General features: G+C 31.3%; 3 protein-coding genes across 15 annotated transcripts; 1 reads left to right on the top strand and 2 right to left on the bottom strand.

Annotated features, from left to right (window-relative positions):
- LOC112800059 (probable xyloglucan endotransglucosylase/hydrolase protein 30) lies at positions 1–4,630 on the bottom strand. Its single transcript, XM_025842121.3, has 4 exons — positions 4,130–4,630; positions 3,949–4,049; positions 3,199–3,407; positions 1–643 (listed from the first exon to the last, which is right to left on the bottom strand). Exons 1-4 carry the CDS (start codon positions 4,374–4,376, stop codon positions 115–117), a joined length of 1,086 nt encoding a protein of 361 aa, XP_025697906.1. The 5' UTR covers positions 4,377–4,630; the 3' UTR covers positions 1–114.
- A 7,016-nt stretch (positions 4,631–11,646) lies between these two features.
- Positions 11,647–14,325, bottom strand: LOC112800060 (uncharacterized). Its single transcript, XM_025842123.3, has 2 exons — positions 13,707–14,325; positions 11,647–13,518 (listed from the first exon to the last, which is right to left on the bottom strand). The coding sequence occupies exons 1-2, from the start codon at positions 14,111–14,113 to the stop codon at positions 11,817–11,819; spliced, it is 2,109 nt and encodes a 702-aa protein (XP_025697908.1). The 5' UTR covers positions 14,114–14,325; the 3' UTR covers positions 11,647–11,816.
- Positions 14,326–16,842: 2,517 nt separating this feature from the next.
- Positions 16,843–22,470, top strand: LOC112800062 (bZIP transcription factor 16-like). Of its 13 annotated transcripts, none has more exons than XM_025842126.3 (15): positions 16,843–17,249; positions 17,357–17,389; positions 17,460–17,541; positions 17,722–17,840; positions 17,926–17,982; positions 18,069–18,143; positions 18,723–18,812; positions 18,907–18,966; positions 19,129–19,295; positions 19,736–19,790; positions 20,509–20,551; positions 20,682–20,971; positions 21,227–21,304; positions 21,396–21,521; positions 21,977–22,470. In XM_025842126.3, the coding sequence occupies exons 4-15, from the start codon at positions 17,772–17,774 to the stop codon at positions 22,094–22,096; spliced, it is 1,230 nt and encodes a 409-aa protein (XP_025697911.1). In that variant the 5' UTR covers positions 16,843–17,249; positions 17,357–17,389; positions 17,460–17,541; positions 17,722–17,771; the 3' UTR covers positions 22,097–22,470. The 13 variants fall into 13 exon arrangements, with proteins under 13 accessions (XP_025697911.1, XP_025697914.1, XP_025697910.1 ...); XM_025842127.3 differs by having other exon boundaries at positions 16,872–17,249; positions 17,449–17,541; XM_072196204.1 differs by having other exon boundaries at positions 16,872–17,249; positions 20,790–20,971.
- The last annotated feature ends 30 nt before the right edge of the window (positions 22,471–22,500 follow it).

Consider the following 22,500-nt stretch of genomic DNA (forward strand, 5'->3'; position numbering starts at 1 on the left):
TTGACCTAAAAATAATCACTTGGTTTATTTATGGTTTCAAACAATTAAATATATAGACAAAACCATATATAAAATTATATTGGACACTATTATTTACAACCCAATCGTCACTCATCACATATCACCTTGATCGGTATCATCCACCGGAGTTGTAGTCCGGCCCTTCCGCCGAGACTGCCGGCGGTGGCTGCCGCCGAATTTCAACCTTCCAGTCTCCTTAAATCTTTGTTTCTCCGATGGTATAATGTCACATTCAGGTAATGGATTAGGGTACCTTAATGTATCATAACAATAAGAATAGTACATGTAACGCTGCCGGAACCGGCGCATCGCTAGGCGGCGCCTTGGGGTCACGGCAGCATAGTCTTGTGCCTCAAGATCGGCGTGTTGGTCGGAGCAAATGCTTCGGCCGGCCACGGTGGACTCTTCAATAGGGTCAACGGAGCAACCCTTGAGGACTAGGTCTTTAAATTCGGCTACAAAAGGTGCATATTTATAGTTCACTTTGTACTTTCCACCTGAAGTGGCCCAATTTGATGCATCCCAAATTGTTGCATATAATGACATTGGTTTAGATGGGTAATCAGCTCCCATTTCAGCACTTCTTAGCACCTCTCTAATTGGAACTTCATCAATGTAAAATCTGAAATAAATTCATACATAGTCGTTAAAATTATTATTAAACATATTTATATTTATGCCTAATTTCAAACTAGAAAAAAAGTAAATATATTTTTTTGTCTAACAATTTGTTAGAAGGATAAAACATCCCTTCATGGCTTGATACTCTCTAATTCGATCATCAACTATCTAAGTAATTGGTTTAAGCGGTTCTAATTTGACACATTAATAAATTACCGTTTACAAGAGTTATTTTATTTGCTTAAATAGTTATAAATTAATTAAAAAATTTTAAATTATAGAAAAATGCTTTGTTTAAAAATAAAAAAATTTACTTGTTAAAAAATTACTTATTATTTTATGTACTATCTCATAACTACATGGAATATATAATTAAATGTTAGAATCCAAAAATTTGCGCTAGCTACACATAGAAATTATTGAATTTAAATATTTAAAAAAATAAAAATAAAAAACCTATTGTTTGGTAGTTGTCACACATAGGCAAATATTCCAATGAAATAAAAAAGAGATATTTGCCAGCTAGTTGTATTGAGTTTCAATTAGGTGGAACTATGGGGACAAGAAGGTTTGGCAAATGGTATAGGAATCTATGAGCTTGCTTTAGTTTGGTTGATAATTAATTTAACTAAATTTTGTTGCCATTGATCATAGAGATTAATTAAAAACATAGTTCACATGCATGCTTCTTTATAGTGGACGAACTAATTCCCTGTTTTCTGATGAATTTTATTTATGCCACACTTTGTAGGTCCAGTTGGATTAAGATCAATAACAACACCGTCCTAATTAATTAACCTGCTTTATGGGTAGTTTAGAGCTTTTAATTGGATAATGAATTAGGCACATACGGTCCACTGAATTTATCTGGAGGAGAGAAATTTCAATCAAATTCTAGAAGCATAAATAATTAAATTATAACTAATTATATGTAATAATACAGAAATTAATAAATTAGGGAAATAATGCAATTTTGTTCACCCCACAACCCACAATCTCACCGGATATTAGGCTTTCACATCAAATTAAAGAATCAATTCAAATGATGATGATAATGAGAAGGACCATGATATTTATATGACTTGAAATAAAAGATATAGTCTCTCACATATGTCACATGTGTGATACAGATAAACATAAGGATAAACACAAATTTATGTGATTAAAAATATAAGAACATTATTATTTTTTGTTTAATCCATTATATATCTTATCATGATCACCATAATAATGGTGAGAAGATAATGAGAATAATAATATAATTATGAAAACAAAAAAAAAATTTCAAGTTGCAGTGTGGGCCATAATGCACTTGTCCAAACTGGAAATTATATCATTCAATTCCAAACCATCCTTTTAGCAACGAAAACTATATGCCTTCAAATTTCAATTATAATCTTATAAAAACGCATCCCACACGCAACTCCAAACACTTTAAATCCCTTCCTCACGTTTGAGTCCAAAAAAAAAAAACGATTCATCATTGATCATACATACACAAACACATCACGTTAAAGTTTAATACTATATTCCATAAATACACATTCCAGAAAAGACTTTCCAAGCATGAGGCAAATACAAAGGCACAAAAAGGGAAGACATCATTGGAAATACCAGATAGCAAAGTGCACGATATCATCGATACATCACTATTTTAATATTTATTCTTAACCTTAAGATTATGGGTACTATTTTGTATTTCTCACTACTTTGAATTTTGACAGTTTGTAATGTGTGTAACTAAATCTTGCTAATAATTAGCACGTTTATTCTTCATGGAGCAATTTTGAATTACATTAGACCACTACTACACAAGAATTCCCTTAATATTCGGGATGTAAAGTTTTGTATATGATTGTTAATTAATCTTCATGTGGTTTATTAACAATATCATATGATAATAAGCTCTAAATCATATTAATTAGGATAAGACGGCATGAATTCAACTATAAAATTTAGCTCATAAAAAACGTATATAAATTCTAATCTTCAGGCAATGCAAAGCTATAACCTGTGTACTCATTTTTGTGGGGATATATTAGGGTGAACATTAAACATTAAACAGTTGTCTACAGTTGTTTATAATTTAGCCAAACTTATCAAATCAAAGATTTTTAACTATTAATTTTATACAAAAATAATTACATATAAATTTGTCATATATTATATCCATTCACAAATTAAATATTAGTTGGTTAACATTTTTTATTTAAATTTATGAGTTTATTTTGATACATTAACATGTGTAATCAATATAGAAGATAAATTACATGATTAAATACACTTCTAAAAGTCTAAAACTGTTTTACCTTGGTAAAAATTAAATTCTAAATTTATATATAGGTGAAATAAAAATATTATTTATAAATTAAAATTAATTATTAAAATCAACTACTAATATATTTATGTATAAATATATATATATATATAATTTATTTTTAGTATTTATTTATATTTTAAAGTATATTTTATATTTGTAGTTAATTTGGGTAATTAATTTTAGTTTACAGATAGCATAGTCGTAGATGGAAAATTAAAAGTAATTAGAAGACTTACACAACATTCTTGGCAGTCCAAAGGATGCTGTATCTATGGTATTCCTTTGTAGGATCAAACCACAGGCGATACCTCTCCTCACGGCCACGGTGGGTGCTTCCGTTGCCGTACAAGTTGGTCTGAAACCGCCACGGTTTTCCCGCTAAGTTACCAAGGAATTCAAAGTCCAACTCATCGTGTGTCTTCTCGAACACATCACCATTTGACGTCTACCAAAATTTAAAAGAAAAATATTGAAGTAAAAAATAATAAAATCAAAATCTACAATAATCAATTCATCATCATGAGTATGTAGAAGTAATCATGAAACCTAATTAAAGTTTCATAAGTGAACACAGTATGGGGCAACCATTGTTGAAGAGTGCAAAAATCTTAAATTGTACGTACCTATCTTCAATAATAATCTTCAATTGACTTTTCACTCATTGTCAGCAATTTTTAAATATCTTTTAATCGAATTAATTAAAGCAGTAAAGTTTGACTAATATTTAATTAGTTGCGCGTTTTACTGATCCCAACGGAATAATTCAAAACAAAAAAAGTAAAAATGAAACAAGGAAGGAAAGAATCCATGCATGATGAGAAAACGAAAAAAGTTTGGGATTTACACGGAATAATCAATTCATTTCCATAAAGAAATTAAAGGAATAAGCGCAGTTCAACCGAGATTGATGGATGCTAATGCTATAATTTCAATTTATATATTATTTCATAGAAGAATCAAATAAAATAATTGTTTTAGTGACTTACATAAAAAGCGACGCAAATTCCAGCTGTATAATTTGATGGCAACTTGATATTAGCGCTGAAGAATCCATATTTGTACATACTCGATGATATGAAGCCAGAACCTGCTCAATTTTACGGAATTGTGAAAATTATAGATTTGGAGAGATGAAAAGAAGAAGAAAATAGAGAGAATTGAATTTACCGGTGAAGCGATCGAGGAGGAGATTAACGCCGTTGCCGTCATCGGAGCGAACGACGTTGCTATCTCCGAAGAGAGGAGAATAGCCATCGTTGAAGGGGATGGTAGCTAGGTCAAAAGCTGCGTGTGATGAGAAGAAGAAGAAGAAGAAGAAGAAGAAGAAGAGAAAGAGTGATAAGAGAAAATTATGATTACGATGAGTTTTGGGTATTATTTCCCCAAAACGACGTAAAGTATTATTATGATCCATATATTATTATGTGTACTAATATTATTTAATTAAATAAATATTAGTATTATTATTGTTATGGTGCAGTGGTGTGTGTGTTTTTCTCTGTCATGGAATGGAAAATTGGAAACCTCAGTTTTGTGAGTTCTACACTGTATATTTATATACACAAGACCGTGATGGAAGGAGGGGGCAAGAGAGAGAAGATTGGTATTCGTCTTTTTTGGCTGCTCATCATATGCCATTGCTTTTGGATTTTTATTATTTCTTTTATCTTCCTTTTTTTGACGTCCTTGTAATTAATTAGTTTTGGATGCCACTTTCATTATTCCTTTATTTAATTTTTAATTACGTCTATATTTTCTTTTGCAATTAATTAAAACATGATCCCTAGATTGATAATATAAATAATTAACTTGAGTTGGTCGAATTATCAGTTTAATCGTTCTTTTATATCTTTGTATGTAGTAATTTATTAATTAGTAACAAATTTTTTTAAAAAAATTTAAATTCGTGATAAATCAGTCATTGATTTGTCAAAATAAAAAATATGTACAGTAAATTTTTTATTCTAATAAGACTAATTTATCATAGATGCATTAAGATTTAAATTTTTAACGACTACTTGTTTAATTAAACAAGTGAGCTAATTATTCAACTGATTGAATTTAATTTTGTAAAGATTATTTTTAATAAAATAATATTTATTATTTTAAAAGAAAAAAATTTGTTCAATTGTTTATAAAACTTTTAAGATATTGAATCATTACAATAAGTCAAATATTTTTATGTACAACTTAAAAATAATTTTTTGGATGAATAATTATCCAAAATATTAATTTTTAAAACTTTCTATATTTTTCTTTAACAAAATACCATTTATATGCTATATATTTTTGGCATTTTCTGGATATTGAATAATTACATTAAGTTAAATATTTTTAGGTACAACATAAAAACTAACTTCTTTCGATGAATAATTATCTAAAAAGATTAATTTTACAACTTTTTTTTCTATATATTTTAACGACAATACCATTTATATTTTATACACACGTTAAATATTTCTGGCACTTTTAGGATATTGAATGATCACATAAAGTTAAATATTTTTAGGTGCACCGTAAAAACTAACTTCTTTCAATGAATAATTACCTAAAAAGATTAATTTTACAATTTTTTTCTATACTTTTTAACGAAAATACCATTTATACGCACGCTAAATATTTCTGGCACTTTTAGAATATTGAATAATCACATTAAGATAAATATTTTTAGGTACCACGTAAAAACTAACTTTTTCGATGAATAATTACCTAAAAAGATTAATTTTAAAACTTTTTCTGTATTTTCTTTAACGAAAATACCATATATACGCTAAATATTTTTGGCACTTTTAGGATATTGAGTGATGACATTAAGGTAAATATTTTTAGGTACAACGTAAAAACTAACTCTTTCGATGAATAATTACCTAAAAAGATTGATTTTATAACCTTTTTTTATATTATTTTCTTTAACGAAAGTATATATCATTTATATGCTAAATATTTTTGGCACTCTTATTAGGATATTCAATAATCACATCAAGTCAACTACTTTTATATACAAAGTAAAAGATAATTTTTTTTCGATGAATAATTATCTAAAGATATTAATTTGAGAACCTTTTTCTATATTTTCTTTAATAAAAATTCCATTTATACTTAAATATTATTCATACTTGTATAAAAATATAATAATAATAATTAGTTAGTTGTGTTTTTAAATTATATTTTAATTGGTAAAATTAAAAAAAATACTTGTTAACTATTAAAACCACTGTTGTGAACGGCAGTAACTAATAAATATTTTTATATTAAAAATCATTTGTCACCAAAAAAATATTAAAAATCATTTTCTTCATATGCACGAAATTGCCCTTTGTTTTGTAGCGTTATTACGAGGCATGCCCCTGTGTGAGGAAGAACTATGCAGAGTGGTGGTTAAATTTTATATTTTTTGTTTTGTTTTGTTTTGTTTTGTTTTTTTTTTTTTTGTTAAGAAGAGAATATGTGCTTATCGTTAGGTTGTTGCTATCATTGTTGGATTGAATAATTTATTTATTTGTTTTAGGGTAAGATGCTATTTCATGAACCTGCTAAATTATGTTGGGGTGGTGACCAAGAATGATAAGGACCATTCAATAATTTGTATTGTACATTATGTTGAGTATCATGCCAAAGTCAGGTTTCATTTGCAAGTTTGAATTAATTAAAATAATCATTCATCATCTTCATGAAAACCTAATTATATCAATATTTGTCAATATTTTTTTCTATTTTCTATTTTAATTTGTATATATTTTTAGAATTTAATTTTAATACACGATTGGTATAAAATTATTTTTCATATATATTTAATTATATAACGTCATATTAATAAATTAAAAATAATTATCTTTTATATTAATTACATAAATAATTATCTAAAAAATAATTATATAAATATAACGGTATAAAATATTTTAGATGGTGAATATATCAAAATTATTATCATATATTTATATGAGAAAATAATTATTAAACTTCCTAACAAATTAAAAGAAAAATTCTCTAGTGGAGGGCGGTAGTGGGCCCCATTTTACTTCACACGTGTACAACAAAGTGTCGTGGCCTCTCATCTTTCTTAATAATTAAGATTTAAGATAATAAGTAAGATTATTATATCTTGCCACCTAAGGTTTCTAATGCATGATTTGTCAAACTATGAGCCAATGAGTTGTTTTTCGTCAAGGTCGTCACTTGTGTATATATATAGAATTTGATTAAAACTAAGAAACATATTGTAACATCATTATCATTATTAGTTATTATTACAAATATATATAAAGTCAATTATATTATGATAAAAAGAAAACCAATTGATATGGGTATATTTCTTTCGTGAATTGGGAACTAGAGAATAATATTCATCAGATACCAAGCTTGTGACTCTGATGAGATGAATATTGGACAACTCAGGCTCAAAAGTTCGACCAAATTAAAGGAGGAGGAGGAGGAGTTGGAGAATATAAAATATGAAATATGACAATTATTATTTTGGAGTATGGAGGGGTGGGCATAGAATAAGGAAGAATACGGTAAAACTATTGGTTTTTCATGGGCATTATCGTCCATTTAAAAGGTGTATGTAGCCAAAGCCAACAGTGAGAAATGAGATACAATGCGTGTGTGAACACGTATGGGCCGTAATTTGCATGGAAAGGCAGTAGTGCGAGGGGTACTTTGGGAATGTGTGTAGAAAAAAATATAAAAAAATCTAAAATTCTTTAAAATCTAAAACTTTATATTTAATTAAAAAGATTTAAAATTCAAAGTCAATAAAAAATTAAAAATTTATTTGTATCAAATAGGGACAGAACTAGATAAAATATTAGAGAGAAACAAAAAATATTTACACAATAAAATAAAACTAAAATAAAATTTAAAAAAAAAATTAAATTAAAATTTATATATAATTTACACGTAAAAATTAAAATTAGGAAGACCATTATCTCCCTTTCCTTATATCTGGCTCCACCTCTGGTATTAAACTTATTTGACAATTTATATATTGATTGAAATTAACTACTATACTATTAATTTTCTAATATTATTTTTTTATCTATTAATATTTTAAAATAAGTTTACACGACCTATATAAAAGACAATTAATAAACAAAATAAAAATAAGTAACCATTTACCAAATGACATAATTTTCGCATACTCATCTAAGAGATCACAAATTTAAATCTCTCTATCTTTGATAAAAAAAAAAAACAAGCAACCATTTTTGCATAACTCTAAGAACTAAGAAGAATCCGTCAAAACAAGTCATCACTCGCAATTTGATTTGAATTGCTCTAAACTCATTTGACTATTTTTTATTTTATTTTAATCTTTTGTTATATAAAATTTCTTTTAATATATAAAATATTTTTTTGTTAACTAATTATTTAGACTCTAAATAATTTACTACAAAAATATATAAATGTATGATAATTTTTTTATTTATATAAATATTAAGCAAAAAATTGCTAAAATTATAAAATAATTAAAAAAATCAAACGAATTGATCCATTTAACTCATCAACTCAAACGAGTTAAATCAAGTTAATATTTTTTTGACTAATTTAAAATATGAATTAAATTATTTTTCTAATTTTGACTGGTCGCTCCCAAGTCATAACGAACAGGTTCAAACTCGGTGCACCGTTTGACACTTCTAAGTTACAATAATGAAAAGTCCGTGAATAAAGAATAGAGAAAAGTTGTAAAGAATTGAGAGTTGAGGGCAGAATGGTTCATTCACTATTTGCGGCCGAAAGTCCGTCAATAAATCACAATTCCAATATCAAAATTTCACAAAGGCCAAAGTTGATTACAACATTTTAAAATTAATAACTTTGCTGGACTAACAAAATGATTTATTTCTATTTTTGTTTTTTTTTTTTACTAATTAACGTACTCATTAATTCTGCCATTTAACTTTTTATAAATGAAAATGGAATGGATAGGGTTTTCAACAAATGGATCAAGTATACTCGTCATTATAAGTCATATCTATTATGATGTTCTTATTATAGGCATAGTGTAGGTGTTATCTTAGCTTAGCTTGTGAATAAAGAAAACTAAAATTGAATTCCAAAACCATTGTTTCATTCATAATAACCAATGCAATTCCTTCTTCAATCTCATCCTTGGTTAGCTTATGCCATCAATGGACCCACTTTCAATCATAGTTTCTATAGCATGCTCTACTCTACAGAAGTGGACAATTCTCTGCCACTATTATTCATTAAGAGTAACACTCACAATTAACAATTAATTAGCCATAACTAACTTATTTGAATATGGATGCATGCCAGCTTATATGACAGAGGCTTCTTGATTACAAAAGTTGAGGGCAATATTATTCAGATAATAAAGTTGATGTGAAAACAACCCATGCAATAATTAGAATCCACATATATAATTAAAAGAAATTCTAGAATAATATATTCATTTGTCAACAAGTATAAAATACATAATAGTATTGTACCAAAGTTTAATTATAATACTATGCAGATTTGTTAGACATTTTGTTAAGTAATGGCCAACCTGCTCCCATTAGGATATGAAGCGTCACCCAAGTCAAATATAAAGATACAAGAAAGCATATAGTTTGAGAAATTTTGGCTTGTGAAGGGGTAACATGCATGAATCAATTATTGAATTTAATGACACCTAGAATTGGAGCAAGTACAAAGCTTGAAGGGTTAGCTTGTGAACCACTCTAAACCTATTATGTCACTTTGTTTGAAAAATATATATACAAGTCTAGCTACCCCACACCAACTAAGTCGGGGCATAATATATACATATTATTTCGGTGAAAGTTTGTTCTTATTATTATTGGTAGTATATAACTATATATTATATAACTCTTAAAAGGTGTAACACTATAGCCTTAAGCCCTGAAGATATGGCTAAGAATATGATTCGTTTATTTGTTTAAGCAAAGGTTCATGATTACTTTGAAAAGAAAATAGAGTTATACTGATGATATGTGCATTGAAAATGTTGTATACAAATGTAACATCTCTTACATATCCCTCTTTGACATACAATAAATTACCTTCCAAAGAAGAAGAACAATTCATGTCTTCACTTCTGTCCAGTAACACAATTTTGCCTTCAGTCCAGTACAATTGTGCTTAAGTGCATTGCAATACTGATCTGCAGAATAAGCTTTAACACATTGCATAGGAGCATTAGATATCATTGGCTTTACAATACTAGCCAGTAGTTGCAGTAAACCTGAATGATGTGCAGATGAGGCAAATAAACAAGAATCAAGACATATACCTTTACATGGATTCCATTGGTGACAATTTTAACACTGATATTACATTAGGGGCAAAAGAATTTTGAGCTGGTAGGAAGTCTTTATCATTTACAAGTTTAACAACACAACATATCTTCTAACAAACTGTTTATCATAACATTAATCCCAAACATGTAAATAAAATAAATACCCGTATTTCAGATTTACAGTCATCATAATATCAAGTTGTTCAGGGAAATATATAATATGCATAAGCAATGAAGGCAATATTAGTAAGTTGATTTTGTGTGAAAACCAGATAGAGCAATCATGTGCTAAATATAAAGTGTGATCTAGACACGAGATTTAGAAGCAGTTACTGTTGTTAACTGATGTGTGAAGTATGAAGAATGAACAACAAATTTTCAAGAATATGATTAATGAATAATACATAAAGTACTAAGTATCATGTTAATTGAGAATGATTTAAAAAAATGAGTTAGACTACACACATGCTCTGCTATTTATGGCTAACAAAAAAAATATAGTCATCTAAGATAATAGAAACTAATTTCTTGCCTAATAATCAGTAAATGATGCTATTCTAATCAAGAAAAACTAATAAACACATTTGATTACATATTTCTACCAGAAACATTTACAGTTGCACAAATGTTAATAATCTAGCACTCTCACAAACAGAAGCTATTGATCTCAACTTGCCTCTATATCGATCATCATATTGTGGTCAGTTTGTACAGACTATTGAAAATTGATGAAGATTTAGCAAGTGAACATATGACACAAACCGGGTTGACTGTGGATTCTTATGCGCAGTTTCATAAAAACATTTCAAAAAGTACACCAACCATGATTTGAACAAAATTAGATAGCATCAAGTTTTTAATAGCAATTAAGCTGCTCATGCTCTCATCAGTTACCACTTACCACTAAGGCACTAAACTGATATGAAAAGGTCAAAAAGAGACACTTGGATTTTGATATACTACAAATGAGAGAATTCATTTGATTACAGAAGAGAACAAAACAGACAGAATAGAAGCTAAATGCATCAGATTTTGTTTAAAACCACATGTTCTTTCAAGAGAACTGCAGATAAGTAAAATTTGGTTAGTCATCCAAATTTTCTACACATGAAGGACTTCCATCTTACTTACTCTTGCTTAACGAAGCTTTTTCCACTAGGTCGGGTTGGTTACATAGTTTTAAAGATGTCATTGCATTGTGTCCATGCATACGGATGCAACAAAGTTTTGCATTGGCCAAGGCAGATATTGATGTGTTAAAACTTTTGACCACTGTACCTTGTCAGTGGAGACTGTATAAACTATTAGAATGGCCTCACCATAACTAGTAGTAAAAATAGACAAAATGAACAGTTAATCAAGTATATGAACAGAGAATCTGCAAATCTAACTAATTCAGGCTATACAAGGCAGCTAGTTTTCCTAAGATATTTTCTACTTTTTCCTTTTTGGAAAAAATGATTCCTAAAATCATTAAGTAATCCACCACAAGAATACATGAAGTAACTGAAGTAGGACCAACAATTAAGCTGCTAGAGTCCTTCAGTTGAAAATTTAGAACTACATAACCAAAAAGGTTTATTCACCTCAATTATCTATGCCACCTATAGTAAGTAAATCCGAGGGAAGTGAAGCAGGATCAAGTTCCCAACAATCTTTCAAAAGTTCAGGAGTATCATTACAAGATAATTTTCGAGCAGGAATCTGATGAGAAATTAACCACAGGTCATCCTTTCCAAGAAATCTAATAGCATGACTTCCCCTCTCTTGTCTCTTAAATACAGTCTTGTAACCATCAACCTTCTCAAGATATGCCATGCTCAGACCAGAGATTTCACTGTAACTTGTTAAGAATACAACAATGTCATAGCATCTCTTACCATTGGCTGCAAAATTTTGTTCATCTGCATCAAGAGTTGCCTTACCATAAAGTGCCCATACAGAGCCCTTCTTTGGATAAACTTGGTAGACCTCGCGTGCTGCTCGATCACAGTCCACAACATGAGAAAATACATTTACTGAATTTATGGAAGCCTTCTGGGTAACTTTAAATCTTCCACATGGCATGTGAAACCCCATTTTCTCACAACTAATAATCTTTTCAACCCCATTGTTTTGTAGATCAAACCAACTTATACTCACTTGAAAAGGGTTTGCTGAAAAAACTTCATCAATCAAGGCATAATGCCTTGGCATTCCATCAATATCATCATATACAGCCCACATTTGACCTTTCCTAAAGCTTCTATGAGTTCTATCTTTGTCAAAATCATAAAAATCCGAATCCACCACTGTGAAAGTCTCCAAGTCCCTTCCACCAGAATCACCGTGCTTCTCAGGTCCCGCTTCCTTTTTCTTCAGAGAGTCCTCTTTCATCCCCTTGACTAATGGCTTCACACTCTTCTTCATACTCCTACATTCCCCAGCCTCTAAATCCTTGTTATTTTTCAACTCACCAAGTCTTTCCCGCCGCTCGCTCCTCCTCTCTGTTTCATGATCTTCTCCATTTTCTTTTAGTTTCAACTTCATCTTCTGCCGAGCTGTTCGCTTTACTTCAGACTGAAACTCAGCCAATGTCATCATTTCCTCCCCAGTTTTGACCCTCTTGGGTTTTGAACTGTCCAACACCTCCCCACGCTTACTCTTTCTCAAATCCCCACTTCTCAAGCTTCCTCCAATACCCTCTCTTTCACTCTCCAAGACCTTATTTCCCACTTCGTTACTCTCAACTCCACCCGTCAAACACCTGCTCTTCATCAAGCCTCCACCTTTTTCAATACCTACTTTCCCTTTAGTCCGCGTTCTCAAATCCCCACTTCTCAAGCTTCCCGCAACACCCTCTCCTTTGCTCTCAGAATCCTCATTTCTCACTTTACCACCCTCAATTCCACCCTTCAAACCCTGGCTCCTCCTCAAGCCTCCATCTTTTTCAACGCCCATTTTCCCTTTCACACTCTTGGCTTTTCTCCTTGACACAAAATCCCCCAATCTCTCATCATCATCCACCACCTCTTTTGATTTCAATTTCCCAACGCTACCCTTCCTAGCTCTCTCTGCCTCTTCTTCCTCCTCCTCCTCCTTCTCCTCCTCCTCTTCTTCAGACCCATCATCGTCACTACCCACCTCCACAGCCTTAAAACTCTTCCTGCAAGAGGGGCATACCAGATTATGTCCCAGGTACTTCCTCTCAAACTGGTGCAAGAGCCTGCAAGTGGAGCATGCAGTCCAAAATGTATCCATGTCCTCTTCACCAACCTTCTCCTTCTCCTTCTCATCCAGAATCCTCAACCTGCATTAAACTTGACAATATCAATAAAGCTAGCTCATACATCATTAACAATTTAGCATACACTTCACATATACAAGACAAGAGCACCATGGTGTCAATGCTCCCTATTTACAATAGCACAACCATCCAACTGAATCTAACTAACTTAACAAACTCCTAACTAACTATTATCAAGAACTGTGCATAACCTGAGCTTGACATCGTAGTCCCTCTTCCATGCCCTGTCGGAGAGCAATCGGAAGGCCTCGGCGACGAGCTTGAATGCCTCATCAGATGCCACGTAGGGGCTCTTGTCGGGGTGGAGTAGGAGCGCCAGCTGCTTGTAGCGCTTGCGGAGGACGGAGGCGGGGGCGAAGGGCTCAGCACCGAGGACGGCGTACCAGTCAGGGAAAGGGGAGTTCTTAGAGGCGGCGGCGCGGAGAACGGTGAGGGCGGCGAGGGTCTCTGTGACGCCGGGAAGATTTGGGGCGAGGCGGTGAGCGCGCTTGGCGTAGTTGAAGGCGGCGTTGAGGTTTCTGGAGGAAGTGAAGTTGGAGTCCGCTAGGGACTTGAGGCGTAGAGCTTCTTGCTCGTCTCGTTTTGTGGGTGCCGCCATTGGAAGTTTGGAATTTGAAGAAACGGTGTCGTTTTGGATATATTGGGAAACTTGAAAGTTGAAACGGTGTCTCGGCCTCAGTGGCAGGGGATGTTTACCGCTGCACCCTGCAAACCCTTCAACAGCTCAACCCATCCGCTATTCAGCTCTCTCCTATTCAGTTTTCACAATTTTTAAAATAATTTCAAAATTGAAAGACTTCGTACAATGACGAAAAAAATAATTTGTTGGGTTGTGAAATCTTACAAAATTTTAATTATTCTATTAATTTAGACTAAATTTATAATTAAGTTTATATTTTTTTAATTAAATTTTTGTATTATTTTTTATTTTATAATTAATTTTTTATTAATAAAAAATATTAAAATTAATAAAATATTTTTTTAAAAATATGTAATTAAATTCTTAATTATAAATATTTTTAATTTATGAAAAAATATTGTTAATTTTAATATTTTTTATTTTGACAAAGACTTAATTATAAAATTAAAGATAATATAAAGATTTAATTCAAAAAATATAAAAATTTAATTATAAATTTGATAAAATTATAAAAATAAATAAAATAAATAAACCTCTAAAAAAATAAGATTGTTGATAATTTTTAGAAATACGAAGGTAAATAGAATGACAAATTGTAATTTTTTTAAACAAAATTTAAGAAACAAAATCATTGGAGATGGATTACAATTTTTTTTTTATTTTAAAAAAGTGAATTCATCTTTTTTTTCTTTTACTTTTCATAAAGCAAATTTGCCATACACAAATTGCCTTTGTTATTATATCTTGATTTTTGAAAACTAAAATACATGAAAATGAATTTTAAATACTATTTCAGTAAATAAATATATTATGTTATTTTTTTTAAATATTATTTTTAAATACTATTTCAGTAAATAAATATATTATGTTATTTTTTTTAAATACTATTTCAGTAAATAAATATATTAAGTTGAAAAGGTCACAATTTTCTAGATCACTTACTTTTTTATAGGATTTTATCACTTGTTGAGCTATAATTATATCAAAAATGATAAGCATCAACCGATATAATCATCGTTTTTAAGTAAAAAAAAAATTCGTACCATGTATACTTATATTTATTAATATTAAGTTCTTTAATTCGGACAAAAAATTTGCATAAATTGTTAGAATATAATAATTGATCTTAATTATATTCTAACATAAATAATGTCTATAAAAATTAGGTTATCACATTCAAAGTAACTACATTTTTTCTATTAATTTTATACGTATACGTATTTATATATACACTTATCACAATCTTCTTAAAATATTGTTAGTTGTTAGAAATTCTACTAGTAAATGTATTTTTATAAGGGTGATGATAACTATTAAATGTATCTTCTTATATAGATGAAGCATTTTTGACATAATTGTAAATGAGATACCTAATGTATCTATCTCCTTATAATTGTAATTAAAATAGTTAATATTACGTAAATTGATAATTAATTTATTTATTTATTAAAAATTCCCAAAATATACACTCACCTATTAAGTTACAACTTAAAATTGTTTTACAATATAAAAGTTTATGTAAGTTATCCAATATTAATAAAACATAGAAATGAAAACAATAATTATTTTTCCTGACTATATATATATATATATATATATATATATATATATATATATATATATATAACAACGACAAAATCTTGTCTCATTAAGTGAGATCGACTACATGAATTAAATAACGTTATTGTGCTTTGTCATGTATCATATTTATAGAGAGACTATTTACATTCATTTGACCATTTGTCTTTTTTTGCCTTTTACTTATTGTTTATCTTCTATCTTATCTACTCTCCGACTAAGTGTTCGGTCTTCTTCTCACATGTCCAAATTATTTGAGACGCGATTCAACCATTTTTTTTTATAATGGGTGTTACTCCAACTCTCTCCCTTGTATCTTCGTTCCTTATTTTAACCAATCGCGTATGACCACTCATCCATCTCAATATATTTATCTCTTCCACACCCAACTTATGTTCGTGCTCTTTCTTAACATTCCGTATCATAAAACATAGCCGATTCTTTTATATATATATATATATATATATATATATATATATATATATATATATATATATGTTAATTGTTATGCATTTTAAGTGTAAAAAGTTTATATTGATAATCAATTAGGTGTTGAGATGTAAGTAAAGATAACTATTTTTAAGATATCTATTATATGTAGTGAAAATATAAGAAAAAATTGGTGTATAATCTTTCTATTTAAAAAGTATTTTTTATTGTATATAATTTATAAAAAAAAGTATAGGTAAACAATGAAAATATTAAATAATGTGAATAATAGATATATCAGATGTTCATTTCATTAGGTGTGTGGATAGTTATTCTAATATTAAGATTTATGTGGGTAATTTAGAAGTGTAGTGTATTTTAATTTAATTGGTGGTTATTCATATTGTTTAAGAAAATTATTGGTTAACTAACATTAACCATTTATAAAAAATATATTTTTCATATTTTGAAGATTTAAAAATACAAAACTTTTTAGTTAAAATATTATATATTTATCATCTTTATTAAACCTATATCTGTAATTATTTTACATGTTTTATTTATAAAAATGAATTAATAAATACACTTATGCCTATTAATGCACTAATAATTATTAAAATTATTATTTTTTATTTACGTGAGAAGGCTTAATACATTTAGATAGTAATGTACACTCTTTTACATATATGAGGTGGAGAAGGAAAAAAGAATATTGAAATAAAAAAAAAAAACAATTACGATGGGCAAGGGAGGAGGTAATGGGAATTTCGAAAATTACACTGCCCAGGAACACCGTACACGACCCCATAGTTCGTCTCTGTAAACACCAAAACAAACCCTAATTCGTGATCTTTCGCAATTCTTTGTTCCCTTCTCATCCACCACTATCTTACGAAGTCAAAATCATATCTTTTCTGCAATTCCCAAATATCAGTTACGATTAGGCAAACAAATTTCAAATTTTGCCTTCTACCCCCCACCCCCACACTGTTCTGTCTTGCATCTCGATTGGTTGTTTTCCTTTTCAGATCAGGTTCAGATTTTTCTTCTGCCCCTGCTTTGGAGGATCCCTCAGTTTCCCTGAGCGGTAATTTGAAAATTTCTCAGCTCTAATTTGTGCTCAATTCGATTGGATTGTTAAAATTTTCAGCTTGTTGAATTGTTTGAATATCACTCCCCAATCTTCAATTTCAGCTGGATTTTCAGAGATCTGGTTATCACTACTCTGTAAGTTTTGATGTAGAATAATGTACTAGTCTATTGGTAAGGGTGAACAGAAATTATAGGTGCCATGCAGGGTTTGTGGATAACATATGCTTCCATCAACGGTTGGAATTTGGATGATTTGGCATTTGTTGGGAGGGAAAATGGAGTAACTGGTTGGTTTTCCTCGCAGTATAATAAAAAAATTGTATCTTTGTTGAAAAATTCAGCACTGAACAATAGAAATGTGCTTTATCTAATAGGCTTGATTTTACAGTGGTGGAATTTGGTTGCCTGTTTTGGAGAATGGTGTCTTTTTTAGCTGCCTTGTAATATAAGCTATGTTTATGGTACAGGATGGTTAAGTGTAAAGTTGTAAACATTTGTAAGATAGCGGCATAAAATTATGGGCAGCAGTGAGATGGATAAAACACCAAAAGAGAAGGAGTCAAAGACTCCTCCACCTGCTTCACAGGTCTAATGAGTTTTGCATGTTTAATTTGCGTTGGCACTTGATGGTTCTTTGTGTGTCGCATCAGAAACATTTGTTGTTTTTTCAGGAGCAATCTTCAGCCACCAGTACCGGAGCCGTTAATCCCGAATGGTCCAGTTTTCAGGTATTTAATGAAAAAATTGCCAGTGGTGGTTTATCATATTCTGATTGCTGTCAAGATTCAATTTTGATTTCTTAGCTCACTTACAGGCATATTCTCCTATACCTCCACATGGGTTTATGGCATCAAGTCCCCAAGCCGCCCCATATATGTGGGGTGTCCAGGTAATGGGTTCATTCACACATTAGTTTAGAACATTGTAAGTTAACTCAATAAAATTGTGTATAATTGATCAAACCTATAGGCATAACTAGACCTAAATAGTCTATACATTAGCTGTAGCCCAATGACAAATCAAGAAAAAATTGAAATATTATGATTTTTGGGACATTTGTTTTGTCAGTATATGCTGACAGAATGGACTAGCGTACCACTTTGGGAGAAATTTGCCTCATGATTTGGTTACAGCAGGCCTTTTATGTGTGAGCCCTATTATAATCATCATTCACAAGGATTTTGCCTATTTTTAAATTTAATTCATCTATAAAGCTGAATCCCCTAGTTTTTCATTGTTGAAAGTTTACGAAAAACTCCTATAATACTGTATTAATAGCAGGGAGTTTAGACATTTAGTAAGATCCTTCACAAATTTATTCTTTGGCTTTATCATCCTTCATCCTTTGTGTTGTTCTCTGCTATGTTGCCACTAATCTGTACTTCATCGTACTAATTTGTAAAGTTATGAAATATCCAAGTTCGAATTCTGCCTTGTGCTTCCTAATTGATAAAATTTTTATCTGCAGCATATTATGCCTCCCTACGGCACTCCAACACATCCCTATGTTGCAATGTATCCCCATGGTGGCATATATGCTCATCCATCCATGCCTCCGGTATTGTTTCCAAAATGTTCATTGAAGTTATGTTTTTGATATTGAATAGCTAGTTGACTAGTTCACCAACCACGTTTGCACATTATTTATACAGGGATCTTATCCTTTTAGCCCTTTTCCCATGCCTTCTCCAAACGGTATTGCTGAGGCTTCAGTGAGTTTTCCCCCTTCTGCATTTTACTGTTTCTTTTGCTTTCTATATCTTTTTCTCTTTGTTGAAGAACTTGTCCTTGTCCATGCATTGAAATTTTTCTCTTTGTTGAAGAACTTGTCCTTGTCCATGCATTGAAAAAGTAATCTATGAGTCTGCATGCAGGGAAATACTCCTGGCAGCATGGAAGCTGATGGAAAGCCTCCTGAGGTGAAGGAAAAACTGCCAATCAAAAGATCAAAAGGAAGTTTGGGCAGTTTGAACATGATTACAGGGAAAAATAATGAGCCCGGTAAAACAGGGACTTCTGCTAATGGAATTCATTCAAAGAGGTAAGATTTGTCTTGCTGATGAATCTAACTGTTGAACTATGTCCTCTTATTTCAATATAGTAATCTGGTGTTTCCAAAAGGATGCACTTGCTTCCTAAATTCCTGCTAAATAATTGAGGTTATACTAGACAAGATAATGCTTTTTTTTTTTCCCTTTGGTTATGGAATAGTATTATAGTGTTATGTTTCTCAAGCCAGATAAATGAACTTGTCCAAAATTCATTTGGTAGACTAAAGTTTTGCACCTAATGGAACCCTTTTCTAGCCTCACATGTTCAAGAGCACAATTTTGTCTTCAGAATTGGATGGGTGATTATGAACTTATAGCAAAAATATGCTGCCTCTGTCCTATAGAGTGACAGATTGAAATGTTTTAGAAGGATTGGCAGTGTGGTATATATACTGACTAATTACACTGATACGAAATCTCGTGTTTTCAGTGGTGAGAGTGCAAGTGAAGGTAGCAGTGAAGGAAGTGATGCTAATTCTCAGAATGTAAGTTAGTTTACTTGTCAGCTTACCACTGTACTTCCAAGACGTTTCTGTGGATTTCTTTCATCAATTATAAACTTGAAGGACTATAAGATATGTAAAGAAATATTTAGCCAACTTGGTTGATTTCAGGATCAAGAGTAGAGAGAGTTGTTCTGCATACTACATTCATGTATTGCTGAAATGGAATTGCATTAGGAAATTTCTAGTGTGAATAAGAACTGTTATTACCTAATATAGATAATGCTATAGAGGCATGAACATCCAACAACTTCAGATTTCCTAATATTTCCTTTCTAAACTATAGGAAATTACAACCATTGAATTGCATGTCTGAGAAAATGAAGAAAAATTTTCTTTTATTAAAAGTTTGTTATAAAACAGCATAACATATCATGAGGCATAGTACAAGTGGCTTGTGTTTTTTTCAATAATCAACCTACTAATGGATGCAAAAAATTCTGTTATTATATAATGTCAATATATAAGATATATGATTTACATCATTTGTAAATGTTAAATATGTTTAAAGGCATTTGTTTTTGGGGGGCTTGGGATGAAGATAATGAAATGGGTCTGGGTTTTTGAAATCTCCAATCTTTTGAAATCTTTAATGATTATCTTTGATGATGTGTTGTATATATCATTTGTGTTTTGTGCTCTACAATACCAGTTAGTTACCCATACAGACTGATGTTCTTTTTACTTTTTTGTTGGGTAGGAATCTCAATTGAAATCAGGGGGAAGACAGGATTCTTATGAAGGTTTGGCATAAATTACTCCTTGCTGTTGCCTGTTCTACTATAGGCTCATATGTAGGAATGCGGTATTGTATATAAACTTGCAAAGTATGTTTGTTATAGCTGAACTGTGTCATTTTTTGGTGGATTACAGATGAACCATCTCAAAATGGCAGTTCGGCGCATGCTCCTCAAAATGGGGGGATTAATACACCTCATGCGGTTGTTAATCAAACCATGTCTGTCATACCTATCACTGCAGCCGGTGTTCCTGGAGCTGTTCCTGGTCCCACAACAAACTTGAATATAGGAATGGATTATTGGGGCACACCGACAGCATCCAACATTCCTGCTCTTCGTGGAAAGGTTCCGTCTACTGCAGTTGCTGGAGGGATGGTTGCTGCTGGATCACGAGATAGTGTTCAGTCACAACTTTGGCTACAGGTTAATTCTAACTACAAATCAATAATGTGTCTTCCTTGACAACATATTATCAAGAAGAAAAAAAATTAATTTCTTATATGTAACTATAACCCGAGTATAAGATCTGAACTACCAATTGCCTTTATCTGGACTTTCACGGATTAATAACTTTGGTATACTGCTCTTAACATTTGTCTCAGACCTATTTTTAAAGTTTTGTTGTTACACTACTCTTTGAACCTCTTCTAACCTTTATATATTCTTGTTACCTTATAGGACGAAAGAGAGCTTAAAAGACAAAGGAGGAAGCAGTCTAACAGGGAATCTGCTCGAAGATCCAGATTGCGCAAGCAGGTGACAGAATAACCTATATCCTTTTTCTTTGAAGGTTGATTATCATATAATTTCCCTGTGCCTGATTCCTGTTTGAGTTTGCTGTTTCCAGGCTGAGTGTGATGAGCTAGCTCAGCGTGCTGAGGCTTTGAAAGAAGAAAATGCTTCTCTGCGGTCAGAAGTTAGTCGGATCAGAAGTGAGTATGAGCAGCTAGCCTCTGAGAATGCAGCTCTCAAGGTGATGTTAATTTCTTAAATCACTAGAAAAGTAGGGGATTGAGTTTTTTCTCCCATCAACTTGGTTAAGCACTTCTCCCCTATTTATTTCCAAATTCAAGGGAAGGAGTATTTAAGTTTGGGGGGAAAGCTTTCTTCTCTCCCCCTTAAATAATAAAAATCCAGTGACCTAGGATTTAGGTTACTTTTTCTCTCCTTACTCTTCCTTATACCTTATCCATGTATCCGAGCATAGCATGTATTCTTTGACATTTGGTTTTTGGATTAACCAAACCATGTACAGCCCTATTGATAAGCACTCGCTAGAGTAATAGGCAGCAAAGGCTAGAGTAATAGGCAGCAAAGGATAGGTCCATGGAAACGAATTATGTGTATTTGAATGTTTATTAAGCAAATAAAAATACTTGTGCAAAATTTGCCTGTGATGTCTGACTAAAAATACAATATAATCTACAGGAGAGACTTGGCGAACTACCTGGGACTGATGATCTTAGGTCCAGAACAATGAATGATCAGCCTGCGGCTGATGACCCTCAACAGAGCGGACAGGCAGAGGCCGTGGAGGGTGGCAATTAGGAACAATATATACTTGCCGCCACATGTGGCATTTGCAGGAAGATAACCTAACACTAATAGCCAAGAGCGAGTCCTTGTTTTGGAATAGCTTGTAGCTCAAATTGTACTAAAGCTGACCCATGTTATAGTCTCTTAGGTTCTGTTTATGTTATATGATCCCTCATTCCTAATTTGGCAATTTTTTCCTGAAAACTACTTGGTTTGTGTGTAGACTGTAGAGAGTGAATTCTATTTAACTTATCTGCAGCTTAAAAGCTAGTGTTTCGGGTTAAAGTTATATGTAGTTGTTAATGAAACTTAGTCTTGTCCATCATATGACTTGCTGTACAAAAAATTCATTGGGGGAAAAGTGAACCGCTCTGATTCCTGCTCCATTACCATATCTTTTATATGGTTCAATTGTT

Source organism: Arachis hypogaea, chromosome 5 (genome assembly GCF_003086295.3).
Source record: "Arachis hypogaea cultivar Tifrunner chromosome 5, arahy.Tifrunner.gnm2.J5K5, whole genome shotgun sequence".
NCBI lineage: Eukaryota > Viridiplantae > Streptophyta > Magnoliopsida > Fabales > Fabaceae > Arachis > Arachis hypogaea.

What these genes read in the sequence shown, in the direction of transcription:
- LOC112800059 (XM_025842121.3), bottom strand. Translation starts at nt 4,376, where the DNA reads ATGGATCATAATAATACTTTACGTCGTTTTGGGGAAATAATACCCAAA. An exon ending in CCTCCTCGATCGCTTCACCG is followed by an intron (nt 4,050 to 4,129) that starts GTAAATTCAATT and finishes AAAATTGAGCAG; the next exon opens with GTTCTGGCTTCATATCATCG. An exon ending in TGGACTGCCAAGAATGTTGT is followed by an intron (nt 644 to 3,198) that starts GTAAGTCTTCTA and finishes AATTTATTTCAG; the next exon opens with ATTTTACATTGATGAAGTTC.
- LOC112800060 (XM_025842123.3), bottom strand. Translation starts at nt 14,113, where the DNA reads ATGGCGGCACCCACAAAACGAGACGAGCAAGAAGCTCTACGCCTCAAG. An exon ending in GACTACGATGTCAAGCTCAG is followed by an intron (nt 13,519 to 13,706) that starts GTTATGCACAGT and finishes AGTTTAATGCAG; the next exon opens with GTTGAGGATTCTGGATGAGA.
- LOC112800062 (XM_025842126.3), top strand. Translation starts at nt 17,772, where the DNA reads ATGGGCAGCAGTGAGATGGATAAAACACCAAAAGAGAAGGAGTCAAAG. An exon ending in CTCATCCATCCATGCCTCCG is followed by an intron (nt 18,813 to 18,906) that starts GTATTGTTTCCA and finishes TTATTTATACAG; the next exon opens with GGATCTTATCCTTTTAGCCC. An exon ending in GATCCAGATTGCGCAAGCAG is followed by an intron (nt 21,305 to 21,395) that starts GTGACAGAATAA and finishes TGCTGTTTCCAG; the next exon opens with GCTGAGTGTGATGAGCTAGC.